The sequence below is a fragment of the Grampus griseus genome, assembly GCF_964374135.1.
Source record: "Grampus griseus genome assembly, chromosome: 5".
NCBI classification, from domain to species: Eukaryota; Metazoa; Chordata; class Mammalia; order Artiodactyla; family Delphinidae; genus Grampus; species Grampus griseus.
The window spans coordinates 135,342,859-135,363,544 of record NC_138998.1 but is presented as its reverse complement, the minus strand read 5'-3'; the positions used below and the strand labels follow the sequence as shown (position 1 = coordinate 135,363,544).

The 20,686-nt window shown below is 39.7% G+C and overlaps 1 protein-coding gene across 1 annotated transcript in view; it reads left to right on the top strand.

The window, feature by feature from the left end:
• HLCS (holocarboxylase synthetase) overlaps positions 1-20,686 on the top strand; it is a gene marked incomplete at its 5' end in the record, with an annotated part of 207,420 nt that overhangs the window by 66,062 nt on the left and 120,672 nt on the right. The window contains one exon of the mRNA XM_082655355.1: positions 545-816. Coding sequence (XP_082511481.1) covers positions 545-816 — 272 coding nt within the window. The remainder of the gene's footprint in view (positions 1-544; positions 817-20,686) is intronic.

Genomic DNA, 20,686 nt, shown 5'->3' with positions numbered 1-20,686 from the left:
TTTGGGTACCCCGTTCCTTTCACTGTTGGTAACCCGTCAGTGGCTGGGGATGGTCAACTTGTCTATGAGAGGAGGTGGAGGTCCTGCAGAGGCTGAGAGCGAATTCTCTAGTATCTTAGTACTTTGTCTTCTGTGACTTTTCACCTAGGTTTTTATTTCCCCAGATGAGATAATGAATTTCCTTGAGGGTGGAAATATAAAGTTATAAATTTTCTGTAAAATTCATAGAGGACTAGAGAATCACTAATGAACTCTAGAACTGGAGAGGACTTTTGAGAATTTAGGATATAGTTAGTGTAGGATAGAAATGTACTTATTTCCCTGGATCTTGGTTTCTGAATAGTTTATTTTTATAATATAGGTATATTTAGTTACTTATTGTCTATTGTCTAATAGTTTATATGTTCAGACTATGTTAATCTAGCTTTTATTGGTCATGAATTAGGACGTTCTTATATTACCAAAATGGCATTTTAAGGAAAAGCTACCATCATCTAACATAATGCCAAATTACGACCTTTCCATTTCTTTCTTTACGACACAGGAAATCCGGGATCCTCTTATGCAGTGGCTGGGGAAACATGTGGATGCTGAAGGAGTAATAAAATCCAGCAAGCTCTCCCTTAAATTCGTTTCATCCTACACGTCTGAAATAGAAATCACCCCATCTGCTATACCTGTGGTGACTGACATAGAGACCTTCTCATCAGAAAATTTTAACTTTGAGATCTACCAACAAAATTTGCAGACAAAGAAACTTGGAAAAGTAATTCTGTTTGCTGAAGTGACAACCACCACAATGAGTCTTCTGGACGGGTAAGTTCTGGCCAGGCTGGCTTCTCTACCTGCTTGGAGGAATCCAGTTATGTTGCTCGTTCTCTCTAACCAGTGCTGGGTGAGAGGGATAGAGATTTAGAACGATAACTCTTAATAAAGCGCTAGCAAGATGGGAGTACCCTGTCCTAGAGGAGTTAAAATGTAGGAAAAGAAATTAAAGTTCTTTGGTCAAAGATTTGTGTTTTAAAGAATGGGGGATTTTTGTGCCTTGTGACTCTCTTCCTTTAATCTGGCCTTTCAGAATGTCTTTGGAAAAAAGAACATTAGGAAAAAAGATGTTTAGCAGGTGGCACGGGTGTTCATGTTACCGCTTTACATTTGTGTTGTTATAATCAGTGTTAAGATGTTATAACCAGTTTAAGATGTTTTGCAGGAGCATTAGAATAGCAAATTTGAATGACATGTAAGCTGTGTTAAATTAAATAAATTAGAGCTTTGTACTTTGAAAACCTGTTTTGGTATGTTCCTATCCAATGCATTTTTAAAGCACTCTGTAATCCCATTTGGATGTTCAAGGTTTACTCTTATTGCAACTTTTCCTTTTTATTCCTTCTGTTTCATGGACTTTGATTAAAGGTTTAAAAATGGAAAACAGATGAAAGGAATTTTTAAACTCCAAATTAGTCAGTATTAGGTAATACTCTTATGTTGAGATAGATAGTTTAAAAAGGAGGGTTATAGAGGGAGTGACTAAGAAAAGCATCTTCCTTCAACATGGGACTAATATTTAAGGAATGTAAGACTCCACCCCCCAGCCCCCCATTTAGTTTCTAGACACTTTCACCTGCGGGACTGCACAATTAGACAGATACGTAGTTCAACATATGGAACGTGTGGAAGTATTTTGGCTTTTCTTCTTAACAATAATTTCTGGATTTGCTAGTATGTTGATATAAACTGATGAGATCATTTTAGGATTTCATGACTGTCATACTCACAGTCATGGAAATGGCAATTTTAGTGTACGTATAGGATGTAGCAAAAGCATTAATATTATGGGGGAATTAGCAGAGTGAGGAGGTGAAGTAAGAAGGGGAATGTGAGCAATGGTAATGAACAGTTCTTGTTGCCCGAGTTGTTTCATGTTGTCATAGGTACTTTTTTTTTTTTTTCAGTGTTCCCATCCTCTCCTGCCTCTACTCCCCTCCCCCTGCCAATCCCTTGAATCCCTGTAGAGAAGAAAACACCTGTATTTGTATGGAGCAGTTATTACTTGCTTGTACAAATTCTGTGATAATCATTTGTTACTGCAGTGAACTATATTATATCAAAAAGGTGACCCATTATAATCATATTTTCCAAATCAAAAATGAGACACAGTATTTAACAAAAGGTTTTGGGGGGTGAAATTCAGATGGAAAAACGTTGGCACTTCCAGACCATTTTGGCTGTTTTTGTGGACAACAGTGAAGAATATTTTGTGTTGGGGAAATCTTGAAACTTTGAGATTATCGCTGTTGAGTTTGGGCAGTGTATTACCAAGAGGGCTGTGAGTGCCTTGCTAGGGTGGGTAGACCGAGGCTCCTGTGTAATCATATGGTTGGGTTTCCTTATACCCTGGTGAGGCTGTGTTGTAGGATGGAAAAGAAATGCCGTGTAAATAAGTTTTATTACGCTTGAATATCTGTAAGTTCAGTTTTGATATTGAACTTTTTTTGAAAAATGAAAATTCCACCTTAAGCAACTTGGGTCTGTAAAAGTGTGCTTGAGCTCGACAATAGTGGAGTCGGGAAACTCCTGTAGGGTTAAAGCTTGTTATTTTTACAAAAGAGAAACATTTCAGCTTTTCCAAAGAGCATTTAGGAATCTTTGTTTCTTTTCTTGTCTAGTCTCCAGAGTGTGGATGGTAAAATGGCTTTGATGATTACTGATGAAGCTCTGCTTCGCACAGAGCAGATGTTGAATAAGCAGTTGCCTTTCACCATGACTTATCATAGATGTCCTCTTCCACTGCACATGTGGGTTCCTTCCTAACACTAAGAGAAAGGTACTCACTGCAGCCTACTGAGTCAGCGAGGCTGGTGAGAGGTTCCTGGGCGGCTGTAGCCTTTTTTACAAGGAACTTGAAGAGGTCACCTTGGTGTCAAAAAGCTCCCAGAATTATCCACAAAGGGGTCATGAGATAGGTAAATGAAACATATTGATTATTACTTTCTAAGAGGAAGAGTGAAGACATTTCTACAGCTAACGTTATATTTGATCCTATAAATGAGCTACTCTTATGGAAACAGTATATTGTTGTGGTTATAACAACAATAATAGTAGTTAATAGGTATTAAAAGCTTTTATCTTCCATACACTGCTTTTGTGTACTTTATATGTATCGACTAATTTCATACATCACACCAGTGTGTAGAATGCTAGGTAACAGCATTTATTGTATGTGGAATTGTTCCTGTTTCTGACAAACACTGACATTTTATTTTCAGAGCTTTTCCCTATAATGATACAGCTTCTAACAGACGTGTGCTCTACCTCCCAAGCTACCAAAGGCCAGGCCTCGATTGAATGCTTTGCTGCTGCATGACAGTGTTCATTAGCGGTGAACCTGTGAGACCCATGTCCTTGCCAGCTGCCCCCGCCCAGATCCCCTCTGCATTGTTAGGCCTGTTTCTTGTGATGAGCACAAGATCTAAGCCCTAGCACATCCCATCCAGGTACCAATTTCTAGGTCAGTTGGGGTTAGGTTCAGCTGTGTGAGACAGTGATCCCCCCCAATTAAAGTGGCTTAAATAGGATTGAAGTTTTTTACTGTATATGAGATGGACTGAGATGGACAGCCTAGGGCCGAGTGTGGCTCACAGTGTCCAGGACCCGTTGAGTTGCTCTGTCACCCTCAGCAAGTGGTCCAAGAGGCGACCCACTCATTTATATTCCCTCTCATTGTAGCCGGTAAGCAGAAGGAGAGGGGATAGTAGCGTGTGCCCCCATTCTTTTTTTTTTTAATATTTTTTAAAAATTTATTTATTTTTGGCCACATTGGGTCTTCGTTGCTGCACATGGGCTTTCTCTAGTTGTGGCCAGCGCAGGCTACTCTTCGTTGTGGAGCGCTGGCTTCTCACTGCAGTGGCTTCTCTTGTTGTGGAGCACGGGCTCTAGGCACGGGCTTCAGTAGTTGTGGCACGCAGGCTCAGTAGTTGTGGCTCGTGGGCTCTAGAGCACAGGCTCAGTAGTTGTGGCGCACGGGCTTAGTTGCTCCGCCGCATGTGGGATCTTCCCGGACCAGGGCTCGAACCCGTGTCCCCTGCATTGGCAGGCAGATTCTTAACCACTTTGCCACCAGGGAAACCCACCCCCATTCTTTATGGACTCTTTCAGAAGTTGCTCATGATATTTTTGTTTCTATCCCAGGGCTAGAACCTAGTCACATGACCATATTAACCTACAAAGAAGGCTGAGAAATAACTGTGGTCTTTATGCTTGGCACCCATGAATCCACTGGATATTAGGGTTCTGTTACCAAGGAGGAGAGGAGGTAGGTAGTAGAGGACGCTTAGAAGTCTTTGAAACAAGCATGTACTTTCTGTGTGTTGGACTCCTAAAAAAATAGCAGGAGGCCTTTAGGTAGCATATACATTATGATGGCCCCAATGCTTGCAAAATTTAAAATCATAGGTGGAAATAATTATTTGACAGGTAACTCTGGTTTTATTTCACTGCTTGTTCAGTGCCATTACAGGTATTTTTCTTGTGTTATTATAAATCCAGGAGGATTTGGAAATTTTTCTTTTAACAGATTACTGGAGGATATATTTTCTTCTTTGACCACAAACCCAGCTTAAACTCCTGTGGCACTGAGGTGGCACTGAAAGCTTTCATTTGATCTCTGGATGAGGGAGCGCGCTGGTCTTGAAGCCGTGAACCACCACTACCATCACCTCCTGCCCCACCCTGTGAATTTTAAAGCTATATTAGTGGTTCTGTGGAGGGGAAAGAGCTCTGGTGGGGAGGAGTGGCGGAGGGAAGTACGGGAGTTGCTTGCCGATTACGTCAAGGTACTGTGGACTCCTCCTCCAAAAATAAAGAGCGAAAACCATGTGAATGAGTGATGTTTCCTCGATAGTCTGACTTGGCTGTGCCACCCAACCAAGTCTGGTTGGAAGAGGTAATTTTACCCTGTATCCCGCATCCCAGTCCTTTTTTCTGACACATATTTCTGACCATGAAATGCATTTTCTACTCTGTTGTCAGGGTAACACCTTTTGGATGAAATGCTGGTTTTGATTGACTTAGGCGGTCTTTCTTTTTTTTCCTCCTGTGTTATTTCCTGGTAGGTTTCCCTCTGACCAGTTAGCTCAGCTGGTTGGTAGAGACCCAGGGGTATGGGTTTAGTACACTGTCTGGACCAGTGAACTTTACTGTGTTCCATGGTCAGTCCTATAGCTACAGACCCAGGAAGCCATTTGAAACTGTGAGCTGTTGTTGGTGGGGCCTTCCAGACAAGGGGGTGTGGATGGGCCACTGCTCATCCCTCGTCACTCCTGGACAAGCACCTCCAGGTGCCCCCTCTGCCCTGGTTTGGTCAGGAGTGCTGCACATCTTGTTCAATCTCCTGATGAGTGATGATTGGCCCTCATCTGTGGGGAAGGCGGGAAGGGGGAAAGCTAGACCTTGGAGCACTGGGTTTAGGGTAACTGAGTCATTGTGACAGTTGTGGAATCGTCTTTTATTTGACTGATAGTATCTTTTTTTTTTCTCGGTATACGGGCCTCTCACTGTTGTGGCCTCTCCCGTTGCGGAGCACAGGCTCCGGATGCGCAGGCTCAGCGGCCATGGCTCACGGGCCCAGCCGCTCCGCGGCATGTGGGGTCTTCCCAGACCGGGGCACGAACCCACGTCCCCTGCATTGGCAGGCGGACTCTCAACCACTGCGCCACCAGGGAAGCCTGATAGTATCTTTTTTGACGACTTGCACCAAGCCTCTGTTGGGTATGGAAACGACTTACGTGTGAAGCCACAGTGTGTGGTGAGCCAGATGAACACACACTTGTTTATACTGATTCCCTTTGCATACTTGTACGTCCCGACTAAACTGGCCACGGATGGGCTACTTTTTATTTGTAAAGAGTAACTTAGATTCCTTTATTACGGAAGTTTATCTTCTAACCATTGTTTTAAGTCCTTTGATTTTTCAGGCTTAAGTTTGCCTTCATCATACATGGAATAAGCATTTACGGAGTGCCTGCCGTACGCCAGGCACTGTGTTAGGCACTGGAGAGAGAATGATGGGGAGTGTACTGTCCTTGCCTCACAGTGCATTGGAAGATGCAGATCCCAGTGCACAGTGAGTTCATACAGATCTCTGCACCCTTGGTCTGAGCCTGGTAGTTCGGGCAGAAAGAGAGAAGTAGGCGCAGCAGATAACACGATGCTGGGAGAGAAGTAGACTGATCAGTGAAGTTTTGGGAGCAGTTACTGTGTCAGGCATTGTCCCTAATGCCTAAAGCTCACAGTCTGGTAGGGAAATGCTGGAACTTAAGACTTTATCACCAACTATCTATGTAACCTTGACAGTCTCACCCTCCTGGGCCTTGCTTTTCTTAACTGTGAGACCTGGGCGCTAGACACACCCCAGGCCCTTTGATCAAATGATCCTGGAGTCAGAATCCTATACCCCGCCAAGCCTTTCTGGCTCTCAGTAGCCTCCAGTGCCTTTAGAGGGCTGAAATGGTTTTGTGAACTAGCTTCATGTTAGTTGAGGAAAACTTGCTTTGGAAACAGTTGACTTTCTACAAGCAAAGGGAAAGAAATGGAAACCAATCCCATAAAGTCATTAAAAATATATTAGGGGGAAATTGCACTGGGGAGAATAGCCAGCATCATTTAAGAAAGACGGTATTTTTGTTTCACAATTTGGGGCCAGTCCCAGGTTTTCACCTCTATGCATACGTGTCTAGTCAGTCCCAAACATCTCTTTCTGCCTTTCTTCCCTTCTGATTCTGCTCCCCTAACTCGCTCTACTGCGCACCCTCCTCCCCAGAAGTTGAGGCCTGAGAGGACAGAAATTGGACTGGAACTAATTTAATGGCTGAGTGACCTCACAGTAGAGAAACAGCCGGATCCTAATAGGGGTCTTTGTCTACATTTCCACCCTGGCTGGTAGCATGCCAGTCAAGAGTCAAGCTGGAGACACAGGTGGAAGCGATTAGACCTGTCATAAGGTTTGAAAAATTGATTCTGGAGGCGGAGTGAGTAGATTGAACTTGACAGTGTTGTCCTAGAGATTCTAAGGGAAAATTCTGTAGTTTAATTTGAAATCCCTTGATTATTCATTAGCTTTCCAGATGGCTTTTGTTGATGTTTTACATATTAATGCCTGTATTGTGTTATTGGTGCACTCTTAATGTGCACATAGGTAATGAGCAAAGAATAAATACATTGGTAAGTGTCCCAAATTAATGGGATGTTAGCCTAATTGTGAAATAAAGGGGTTTTAAGAAGTTGATTGCTTTGGAATAATTAGTGTGAGCTTTTTATAGGCCAATTTGGTACTTTTAAAGTGAAAATTATTGGAGAATTTTAAAGAAACCTTCATTTTAATGCTTACTTCTAAATTAAGGTTTAGAATATAACTCCAGCCTTTGACTCTAGTGGTCATGACTAAAGAGTTATGCTGGCCAGTTCTCTATCAAATGCTTTTTTTTGGTCTCAATTCAACACCTGAATAAGTTAACCTTTCACATGCCAAGCTCCTGGAATTGAATTATAAAATGGCCTATTATTTTCCTGAAATGTCTCCATATTACTTTTTAGTGTTCTAGAATGTTTATTTTTATATTTTTGTAACTAATTTTTTTTAAGTAAGGCAAACATTATGATGCTTGCCGTTTTGTGATGGTTAACAGTGTGTTCTATTAAGATAGCATCTTCATTAGAATTGGACCTTCTTTCTCTCAATGTTGAACAACGTTTAACAACCTGAAAGGTCCCAAGTTTTACGGTACGGAAGAGTGAGACTGAATGTGACCATCAAGCTGATGCCGTGCGAGTGATGAAACCCTTCAGGGGCACTTGGAGAAGCCACCCAGCCATCGTTCTGGTTCTCCTGTGGTCCGGAACACAGTGGAAGCCCTTCCCCTGGAACCATTCTCCAAACTCCCAGCACAGTCTTTTGCATGTTCTCAGTGGTGGGTGACTGTCTTAATCTTTCAAGGGTATACCAGACTTTTAGGTAAAAAACAGATCCTGTGGTAGGGTATACATTGTGGGAGGTATTTGTAGAAACTGCGTAGTTCCCCACATTCACTCATTTCACATGACTGAGGATGAAGTATCTTGGTTTGACCTAGGGGCTTAGAGCTTAGGATGGAGTATTGCTGCCCTGGGTTGGAATCCCAGTTCCACCTTTTACTGCATGAATAACCTTGGGCAAATCAGTAACCTTTCAAGCTTCCATTTCCTTATCTGTATGAAGTAGCTGGTAATAGTCTCAGCTTTTTAATTTTCTTTTCTTTCCAAGTTCAGTCACTCTGCTAATTTCTCTTCAGCACCAGCTATGTGCAGGACTCTGCACTAGGCCCTGGCACCCAGTGGGGATACAGTAGATGTGGGACCTTCCCTCCAGAAGCCTGCATTCCACTCCAGGATAGGGTGAGGCTGTACTGAAATACATCTGCAAAGCTCTTAGAGCATAGCTCATATTTATTGACCTCTCTTTATTATTTAAGCTTTAGATACGATTCTGTTTTTCTTTTTGACCTTTTTTGACCAATGCATTCTTGCAATGGCGGTGCTGTGAGCACCCGTGAAACAAATCAGTGTCAGCTTGGCTCAAGAGCGTGATGTGCGTTTTCTTGGGGTTGAGCTTTTGTTGAAGATTTTGACAATTTTTTCTCATCATAGTAGAAGCACAATGGCTCATCACTGGTTATTGTTTTGGGAAAAGTGTTTTGTTTGAGTCCAGCTTTTCTTGAAAGATGAGAAAACATAGTTGACTGTCTCTGTGTTTCCCTTAAAATATGTGCAGCCAGTTCTCTCTTTTTTTTTAACCAAACTTTCGCTTTATTTAGATCTTAATACTTTATCATTTTCATAGGTAACAAGTGTCAGCTCAAAAGAGCCAAAACTTCAGCAATTCGAATGTAATTATCAGTCCCATGGGTACGCCTTGTGCATTACCCATATCTTCCTCGAGAGCCCTAAACCTTTGTGTCAGTCAGAATGCATGGATTTGATATTGTTTCATTCTCTTGAATTTCATTAAACATCTCTGATATTTATTACTCTGCAGGAGTGCTTGATTTTATATTTGATATAGTCTAAATGTCTCTGTTATAGTTAAACAGTAATAAAAGACCACAAAAGGTAATGCAAGGTAAAAGCAAGGTCTGTGGCTAGAAAAGGCAGTCAATAAAGATGGTGACAGGCAAGTTTCTTTTCCTCAGTCTAGATTTATCTTAGGGAGAAAGTCAACACTATTAACTATAGTTTAGAAGGGAGTTGAGTCTTCTGATGAGTGGGGTGTTTTCTGCTGCAGTTGTAGAGTGCAAAGGAGTTATTTCTTAGCCACAGGGCCATTTAAATGACGTTGGGGTACCCAGAGTGAGCTTCTTAGAAATATGCCTTACACTGGGCGGGCCAGCATGGGCTGCTGACAGCAGCACAGGCCTTGGCTACTGGCCTGGACGAATTTCATGACTTCTCATCTTAAAATGTATAAACAGTTGTGATGCCTATTCAGGGGTGCCACTCATGTCGCGGGGGTCAAAGGGAATAGGGAAGTGTAAAGCCTGTCGAACAGCTTCTGACATGGACTGGGTGGGTGGTCAGCAAGTGCTGGTTTAATCTCCCCTTTGCCTACCGACTAAGATGGGTGCTTTTCCCATATGGAGACTGCTGATGGCCACCTGTTTGGAAATAGCAAAAATGAAGACTGAGAATATGTTCCAAGGTTCTAACGCAGCAAGAAATGTACGACAAGAAAACAGCATTTTAAAAACTTGGTTAGATGACAATATGGCTAGACCTTGAGGACATTATGCTAAGTGAGGTCAGTCAGACAGAGGAATACAAGTACTGTATGATATCACTTATATGTGGAATCTAAAAAAGCCAAACTCATAAGAACAGAGAGTAAAGTGGTGGTTACCAGGAGCTGGAGGGTGGGGGGCTATAGAGTGGATGTTTCTTAAGGATATAGACTTGCACCGAGTAGAGATCTAACGCACAGTATAGTGGATGTAGACAACAATATTGTATTATAATCATTAAACTTTCAAGAGACCAGAACCTAATTATTCCAATCGCTAAAAAGAAATGATAATTAGGTAACATGATAGAGGTGCTAATAATTGCTACAATGGCAGTGATACTACAATATATAAATGTGTCAAATTAACATGTACACCTTGATTTTACAGTGTTATGTCTCAAATATATATCAATTAAAAATTAAACTTTGCTAAACACAGAAAAAACCCAAAAACTCAGTTTATGAATTAACATTAATTTATATGTGGAAAAAAATTTAAATATGATTAGAATTTAGTGTTCAAGATAATTCAAGTCTGCCTGCTCACTGGTATACATGTGGTGAGAAGATGGAGGCTGAGCTCTGGGTTAAAAAATGTCTCTTGGTAAAAATCTGTAAATGTGTTAGACAATCAAGCAGCTATCTCTTTGCCCCTCTTCAGCATCCCGCTCCCCTATTACCATTTCTCCCCTGACTTTGCTTTGTGATTTACTTAGAAAAACTTCTGTTTTTCTTTCAAATAAAACACTTACCTGTTTTCGAGGTGAGGGTTGATTTGCGTTCATCTGCTCCTTTAAAATCTTTTTCACACCTACCATTTGGCCAGACGTACTTGAAGCTCTGAAATACCCTTGTTTTTGCTTTTTTTGTTTTGGGTAGAAGCATGTTCTGTTTCTGCATGAGGGGTATTCCATCACGTTGAGATCCCAAACACCACATTTTTTCTGCATTGCACAGGGAGTCATTCATCATTTTCATTTTTTGTTTGGCTCTGCCACAAGAGTATTCAAATTAGTGAGAAGGAAAGTGATGAAGTCATCGCCTGGCAGGGAAGTATTTCCTTGAGATGTGGGAAGGGTAGGGGAAACAAGAGAAGGGGAAGGAATTATGGTGAGGTCTGCACCTACCTTTTTCCAGAGGTCACCTGGATGCTAATGTAGTTTTCACAGTTTAAAATTGGATAATATGAGTATATAGAATTTACTTAAAAATGAAACTACACAGTAGGGTGGCAGTGTCAACAACCCTGGAAACTTAGACTGTAACTTTATCTCTGTCATTTTGACGCACCAGCTTTGTGACGTTGGGTGGAGCACTGAACCTCTCTGGGCCTCTGTAAAATGGGAGGGTTGTACTAGATCCATGGCTTAATTTTCTTTTCAAAGCAATAAAGCCCCTTTCAAATGAAATACCCTGCTGTGCAAATGGGGCTGGGGAGCCTAGGTTCCTCAGGGCATGGGTGTCAAGACCACTGGCCAAAGTCCTTAGAACGGCCCAGCTGACTGGGGAGAGTTATATCTTTTATTTTTCTTAATAGGCATATGCTTTATTTTTTATTTCTTTAATTTTTATTGGAGTATAGTTGCTTTACAATGTTGAGTTAGTTCCTACTGTACAACAAAGTGAATTAGCTATACGGATACATATATCCCCTCTTTTTTGGATTTCCTTCCCATTTAGGTCACCACAGCGCATTGAGTAGAGTTCCTTGTGTGATACAGCAGGTTCTCATTAGTTATCTATTTTATACATAGTATCACTAGTGTATATATGTCAATCCCAATCTCCCAATTCATCCCCCTGCCCCCCCTTCCCCCTGGTATCCATTCGTTTGTTCTCTGTGTCTGGCGTTATATCTTAATGGCAGGCTGACTGGTTGGTCTTCTTATACCCTGCCTCATTCCCAAAGGATTTAAGGCAGTGGGGACTTAAGTTTATCTCTCATGAGATAAGTTCTTTATGCTTTCTGTAGGAGTACCGTACAGTCAAATGGATTACACCATGTTTCTTTGGTTGTTAGGTGTCACGTCAAAGTATATGTGTATTATTCATAAAACTCAGCATCATTCAGAATTTCAAGACTTCTCCAGACTACTAATTGTGGTGACTGAGTAACTGTGGTTCCCTTCTGGAACCCAGAGAAACCTGGGTGGGTTCCATACGCTTGTTAAACTAAGCAGCTTTTGTCTTTGGGGGGGGGGGTGATCATCCAGGTGGTTATTCAAGTGTCTCCAATTAGAGATGGGCAGCATTTGAGAGGAAAAATCTCTGCTGGGATTGCTTCCATTTCAAACACCTAGAATCTAAGAGCCAGATGACACCATGGAGTGAAGAACTCAGCTGTGATGAATGCCCCTCTGTTCACCAAAGCCTTAGGTGTGCTTGGGGAGGTGCAGTGGGTGGAGCGGCAGTGGTGGGCCTGGCAGAGGAGGAGTTGGACAGGTATGTAGTTGTCCCGGATGAGGTCTTGGCCAACATTTTAGATTTTGAAGTTTCTTGAAAGCTTGCTTGGCTCATTAATAGAGAGAGTGTAGAATCTGCCCTGGAAGGGAAGTATGGGCCACCTTTGCTTGAACGACGGTGGGGGGTCTGAGGTGGAGGATTTATACAAGCTGTGGCTTTCTCCCAGCTTTCCTGGAGTTTTAAATTTGTAATCTTTAGTGCCCATCCTACTTCTGAAAATATGTTACGGCACCTTCTCGTTTTAGAATTTAAACAAAATGAAATGTAATTTGATTTTTGACATTCTGTGTTATTTGTGGAGGTAATACAAGAAACCTGGATGTTGCCAACCAGGCTTGTGAATGTAGTATGTAGAGCTTGTCTTACAGGAAATTGGTTTTTGTTTAGAAGCTCAATTAAAATGCCCCCTGTAGTTCTTAGTTCACGTTTTGTTTGTTCCTCTGTTCCCTTGCCTTGTCTTCTCTTCTCTTCTTTTTGATGTAAAGCATAAGTACCTTCCAAGTGTTTAAGGTCCTTAGAGATCTTCTTGGAGCACTCCCTCCAGGTCCTTGTAAGATTATAGGCAGCTTCACTTTTTTACTGTGGCACCTGGAAAACTGCCACGAAACAGAAAAACATTTTCCATTATTGTCATAATTGGGATAGAATGAAGATTTGACACCAACTAAGCCCGAAATCAGACCAAGAGAGTGTATCACAAAACTCTTAGATCTGGGAGGTGCCTGAAAGGCCAGTCTCTCCTTCCTGCCCGAAGGCCCTCTTCGGGTATGTCTGAGCACCCTGATGGTGAGCAGATTGCTGCCATTCATTTCAGTTAATGAATATGTGTTGGTCTCTTATAACTTGAGGCAGCTCATTCCAGTCATCATAGGATAGTGCTGTCTCCCAGGAAGTGTCCTTTTAAACCCATCTTATTACAAACAAAAAGGAAATCTGGCCATGGATCCAGATAGAGAAAACTTACATTTCTCCCAGATGATAGTTAAGATATTTGTTAATTAGTTAAGATAGTTTAAGATATTTATAGATAGCTATTATGGTCTTCCTTATTTCCATGCCATTTTTTTTCTAAGCATCTTCAGTAATAAACATTTCTTTATATCTCCATGGTGGAGATCAAAATTTTAGGTTTGAAGGACCAGAAACCTTGATAGAAACCCAGTCACGATGCATAAAACTACTCAAATTTATTTTTCTCAAAATATTTTTCAACTATAAAAGAATTCTTTTTCATTATAGAAAACTTAGAAATATAATAACTTATAATAAGGAGATGAAAATTATCTATAACCTCACCACCTATAAGAGATCATATTAGGACTTCCCTGGTGGTGCAGTGGTTAAGAATCCGCCTGCCAATGCAGGGGACATGGGTTCAATCCCTGGTCCGGGAAGATCCCACATGCCGCGGAGCAACTAAGCCTATGTGCCACAACTACTGAGCCTGCTCTCTAGAGCCTGTGAGTCACAACTACTGAGCTCACGTGCCACAACTACTGAAGCCCACGTGCCTGGAGCCTGTGCTCCGCAACAGGAGAAGCCATTGCAATGAGAAGCCCGTGCACTGCCATGAAGAGTAGCCCCCGCTCGCTGCAACTAGAGAAAGCCCATGCGCAAAAATGAAGACCCAATGTAGAGATAAATAAATAAATTCATTAAAAAAAGAGATCATATTAATCTTTTGCTGTATTTCATACTAGTCTTTTATCCTCCTACACACATATGTAAAATCGTGATTATATTGTATATGAAATAAGCATTTCTCATTCAATCAAATGGTTTGCTGAAAACATGTCTTTCACTGGGTGCATATAGTTTGACCGTAATTTATTTAATCAATCTCCTATGAATGCTTTCCTGTTATTTCCAGTGTTTTCCTATTATAAATAATAAGCATATTTCTTTTTGAGCCAACAGTTCTGTATAAATCTTTAGTGATTCCATTACAATATTTCTTTTCTAGAAGAAAATTGGAAAATTGAACAGGATGAGGCTAATAATATTTCTTGTTATTTATAGTATTTCATTATGTTATATGATTATTTTACATTTATTTCATCTTTGTCCACAGAGATGTTGTAATAATACCTAACATTAATATGGCATTTACTACATGGCAGGTACTGTGCATTTTTCCTATTCAGTCCTTACCAAAACCCTATGAGATACATATGTTATAGTTTCCATTTTAAGAGATGAGGGAGCTACTGCTTAGAGAATTTAAATGGCTTGGCCAGAGCCACAAAAAGTGTTAAATGGCAGAAGCAGCATTTAAAAGATTTGTCTCAAGAGCCTTAAGTCTTAGCCCCAAATACTATACCTCCAACAGATGCTGCTGAAATCCTAATATACTAGATCCCCCATACTTCTAACATCTACGTATATACTAATGGTGTTAAAAAAAGAAATCGGACTGGCTGACATGTCTAATTCTTAGTGATTTTCTAAGAAAAATTGTAAATGAGATGTACGGTGGAAAGTGCTGTAATAGGAGTCCTAAGTTCAAGTTGTTGAGCTTACTAGTGAGACCACTTACTTAACTTGGTTGTTCCTCTGTACTATTAAAATATGGGCAATAATACCTGTATGAATGAGTTGTGATCTGGATTAAATTAAATGGTATATATGAAAATGCCAGTGTAGTTCCTTACTATACTGGTGTCAATAGTAGTAATATGTGCTCAACAATACTAATTTCCGTATTTCCTTGAATTTCATCTGGTATATAGGTCATCTCTCATTAGTACAGTTTCCTTTGAAAATTAGACCGGCATGTCTCTTTTAGGTTTTGTCTAGTTTGCAATAACCCATCAAAGATTGCCATAATAAATTTAATTATATATTCCCCGTGTTCTCAGTTTCTCTGAACTTGAAAATAGAACAGTAATAATTATCCAATTTGAAGAAGAGAGAAAAAGATTGAAAAAAAATAAGCTGAGCCTCAGGAACCTGACAGAATGGGGCAGAAAAAAATATTTGAGGAAATAATGGCTAAATGATCCCCCAATTTGGTGAAAGACATTATAAATTGACAGGTTCAGGAAGTTCAGCAAACCCCAAGGAGGATAAATATGATGAAAATAGACCTATTTACATCATTAGACAAACCACTAAAGGCCAAAGATAAAGGGAACATACTGAAAGCAATCTGAGGAAAATGACACTTTACATTCAGAGAAACAATAATTTGAGTGTTCATGGATTTCTCTTTAGAAATTATGGATACCAGAAGAGAGTGGAACAATGTTTTTAAAGGGCACAAAGGAAAAAAACCCTGTCAACCCAGAGTTCTGTACCCAGCAAAAATATGCTTCAACAAAGAAGGCAAAATACATTTTCAGATAAAAGAATGCTAATACAATTTGTAATAGTGAAGATCTGCTGGAAAGAAATGCCAAAGGGCGGGCGTTCCAGACAGTGAAGGGAAATATAGCAAATGGAATGTTGTACCTTCAGGAAGGAATGAAGTGGCAAATATCTGAATAAATTTAAAATACTTTTTTATACTTAATTTCTTTAAAATATATATGACTGTTTAAAGTAGAAATTATAACATCACCCTGCATAATCTTGTGTTATATTGATGTCATAATATGACAAGTCTAGCATAAAGGACAGGGAGGGGTGGTAAATGGACCTATGTAATTGCAACATTACTGCATCTAACGTGAAATAGTATAATACAGGGGTCCCCATCCCGTCTTAGGAACTGGGCTGCACAGGAGGAGGGGAGCAGCAGGCGAGCGAGCGAAGCTTCATCTGCTGCTCCCCATCGCTCACATCACCGCCCAAACCATCCCCCACCCCCGCCCCCTGTCCATGCAAAAATTGTCTTCCACGAAACCAGTCCCTGGTGCCAAAAAGGTTGGGGACCACTGGCATAATATATACTTGGCAGATACATAAATTAAGCACATATATTTTAATCTTTAGAATAACCACTAAAAACATGGCAAAGAGTTATATTTAAGAAGCCAATAGATAAAATATCCAAATAATCTAAAAGACGGCAGCAAAAAAGAAGAAAGAAAAAGGAATAGAGAAACAAAAAAATAGAAGGGAAAAAACAAAAATGTACAAAATGGTAGACCATCATTAAATGGTAATGGACTAAGTTAGAATGGACTTTAAAGGAAAAAGCAGGACCTGAGTATATGTTCTCTTTAAGAAACACTTTAATTATAAAGACAGGTTAAAAGTAAAAGGATAGGAAAAGATATAGCATGCCAACACTAAGGTTATGAAGGCTGGAGTGACTTCATTAATTTCCAATAAAACAGACTTCAAGACAGAATTAGGAAAGCTAAAGAGGGATATTTCTTTTTTTAAAAAATTAAATTAAAATTTTTTTATACAGCAGGTTCTTATTAGTTATCTGTTTTATACATATTAGTGTATGTATGTCAGTCTCAATCTCCCAATTCATCTCTCCCCCTTCTCCCCCCCACCGCCTTCCCCCCTTGGTGTCCATATGTTTATTCTCTACATCTGTGTCTCTCTTTCTGCCTTGCAAACCAGTTCATCTGTACCATTTTTCTAGATTACACATATATGTGTTAATATATGATTTTTGTTTTTCTCTTTCTGGCTTACTTCACTCTGTATGACAGTCTAGGTCCATCCACGTCTCTACAAATGACTGAATTTCGTTCCTTTTTATGGCTGAGTAATATTCCATCATATATATATACCACATCTTCTTTATCCATTTGTCTGTTGATGGGCATTTAGGTTACTTCCATGACCTGGCTATTGTAAATAGTGCTGCTGCAATAAACATTGGGGTGCATGTGTCTTTTTGAATTATGGTTTTCTCTGGGTATATGCCCAGGCGTGGGATTGCTGGGTCATATGGTAATTCTATTTTTAGTTTTTTAAGGAACCTCCATACTGTTCTCCATAGAGGCTGTATCAAATTACATTCCCATCAGCAGTGCAAGAGGGTTCCCTTTTCTCCACACTCTCTCCAGCATTTGTTGTTTGTAGATTTTCTGATGATGCCCATTCTAACCCGTGTGAGGTGATACCTCATGGTAGTTTTGATTTGCATTTCTCTAATAATTAGTGATGTTGAGTAGCTTTTCACGTGCTTCTTGGCCATCTGTATGTCTTCTTTGGAGAAATGTCTATTTAGGTCTTCTGCCCATTTTTTGATTGGGGTGTTTGTTTTTTAAATGTTGAGCTGCATGAGCTGTTTATATATTTTAGAGATTAATCCTTTGTCCGTTGATTCGTTTGCAAATATTTTCTCCCATTCTGAGGGTTGTCTTTTTGTCTTGTTTATAGTTTCCTTTGCTGTGCAAAAGCTTTTAAGTTTCATTAGGTCCCATTTATTTATTTTTGTTTTTATTTCCATTACTCTAGGAGGTGGGTCAAAAAAGATCTTGCTGTGATTTATGTCAAAGAGTATTCTTCCTATGTTTTCCTCTAAGAGTTTTATAGTGTCCGGTCTTACATTTAGGTTTTTAATCCATTTTGAGTTTATTTTTGTGTATGGAGTTTGGGAGTGTTCTAATTTCATTCTTTTACATTAGCTGTCCGGTTTTCCCAGTGCCACTTATTGAAAGAGGCTGTCTTTTCTCCATTGCATATCCTCTCTTCCTTGTCATAGATGAGGTGACCAAAGGTCATGGGTTTATCTCTGGGCTTTCTATCCTGTTCCATTGATCTATATATCTGTTTTTGTGCCAGTACCATATTGTCTTGATTACTCTAGCTTTGTAGTATAGTCTGAAGTCAGGGAGCCTGATTCCTGCAGCTCCGTTTTTTTTTTTTTTTTCCCGTCAAGATTGCTTTGGCCATTCGGGGTCCTTTGTGTCTCCATACAAATATTAAGATTTTTTGTTCTAGTTCTGTAAAAATTGCCATTGGTAGTTTGATAGGGATTGCATTGAATCTGTAAATTGCTTTGGGTAGTATAGTCATTTTCACAATAAGGAGTCTTCCAAACCAAGAACATGGTGTATCTCTCCATCTGTTTGGTTCACCTTTGATTCTTTCATCAGTGTCTTATAGTTTTCTCACCATGCACTATAAAGAGGGATCTTTCATAATGATAAAACAGTCAAGTCATTGACTAGACATAACAGTGTGTGTTTACCTAATAAGAGCTTCAAAATACATGAAGCAAAAATTGACGGAGTTAAAAGAGAAAAATAGACAAGTCCACAGTCATAGTTGAGAAATTTAACATCACTTTTAACAGGTGATGGAACAGCTAAGCAAAAATCATGAAAGACAAAAAGGATCTGAATAACACTATCCACCACTTGCACCTAATTGATGTATAGAACACTATACCTAGTTGAATGCATGTTCTTTTCAGGTTCATATTCACCTAGGGAGACTGTGTGCTGAGACATAAAACAAGCCTCTGTAAAAATAAAGTGAAATCACATAGAGTATATTCTCTATCCACAACAGAATTAAATTAGAAATTAGTAACAAAAAGTGTATCTAGGAAGATCACAAATATTTCAAAATTAAAGAACACACATCTAAATAATTTATGGGTCAAGGAAGAAATCACAAGAGAAATTAGAAAGTATTTTGAGATTAAGGAAAATCTCAATAAATGAAGATACCATGGTCATGTATCAGAAGTTGTTAAGGTTCCAGTTTGCTTTAAATTGATTTATGAATTCAGTGCAAATTTAAGAAAAATCACAGCAGTAGTATCAGTAGAAATGTATGAACTCCTTATAAAATTTACATATAAGAGTTCTACAATTGAAAATAACTTTGAACAAGAACAAAGTTGAAGGACTTCCCTGGTGGTGTAGTGGTTAAGAATCCGCCTGTCAATGCAGGGAATATGGATTCAATCCCTGGTCTGAGAAGATCCCACATGCCGTGGGACAACTAAGCCTGTGTGCCACAACTACTGAGCCTGCGCTCTAGAGCCCACGAGCTACAACTACTGAACCCACGTGCCACAACTACTGAAGTTCGTGCGCCTAGAGCCCTGCTCCACAACAAGAGAAGTCACTGTAGTGAGAAGCCCATGCACAGCAACAAAGAGTAGCCCCTGCTTGCTGCAACTAGAGGAAGTCCACAAGAAGCAATGAAGACCCAACACAGCCAAAAAATTGAAAAAAAAACAAAGTTGAAGTCACATTATCTGACTTTTAAAATTTGCTGTAAATCTGTGATAAGCAAAGCTGGGTGGTATTGGCATTAATAAAAAGAATAGATCAGTAGAACAGAATACCCCAGGAATAGACCTGCCCTTAACTGGCCGTTTGATTTTTGACACAGATGTCAAAGCAGTCCAATGGAGAATGGAAAGTCTTTTCAAGAAACAGTGCTGGCATAATTAGATATAAGCTCATATAGGAAAATAAATGAGTCTTGATCCCTACCTTACATCATACATGAAAATTGGCTTGAGATGGATCATAGACCTTAATACAAAGCAAAAATTATAAAGCTTGTAAAGGAAAATAGAAATCTTCATGACCTGGGAGTGGTCAGAGGTTTCAAACATTGGTTAGAGAATGCAGTAACCATAGAAGAAAAAAATTGACAAATTAGTCTTCACAAAAATGAAAATATTCTACTCATCAGAAGATACTGATTAAAAATGAATAGACAAGTCACACTGGGAGATAATATTTTCAAAACATATATCTTACAAAATCTGGTATATGTAATATATAAAGAACTTCTGCAACTCAATAATAAAATGACAAAGAGCCCAATTAAAATATTTCAACAACACTTCACAAAATAAGAATGCCAGCAGCCAAATAAGCACATGAAAAGATCCTCGACATTTTCTGTCTTCAGAAAAATGCAAATTAAAATCACGAGATATGCATACCCACCAGAGTAGCTAAGAATGAAAAGATTAACCACACCAAATAATGGCAAGGCTGTGGAATAACTCACAATTCCCAAACATCACATCACTGGTGAGAATGTAAAATGGTATGACTACTTTGACGAAACGGTATGTCAGTTTGTTTTCTAAAAGCAAACATGTACTTTTCCTTCTGACTCAACAGTCCTACTCCTAGTTATTTGCTTAAATGAAAATATGTGTCTACACAAAGACTTGTACATCATTATTCATAGCAGCTTTATTTGTAATAGCTAAAAATCTGGAAACAACCCAAAAGTCCATCAACAGATGAATGGATAGGATACACTGTAGCAGATTCATACAATTGAATACCACTACACAACAAAAAAGAACAGACTACTGATACGTGCATCAACTTGGACGAATTTCAGAAGTTTTATGCGTAGTAAAGGAACCCTTCCACAAAATCGTACCTGCTGTGTGTCTGTGTGTTATGAAGTTCTAGAACAGGCAAGTTTAATACCTCGTGGGAGGAAATCAGGAGAGTGATTGTCTCTGGCGGGGTAGGGGTGGAAATCAACTGGGAAAAGCCCTGGGCAGCCCCGTGAGTG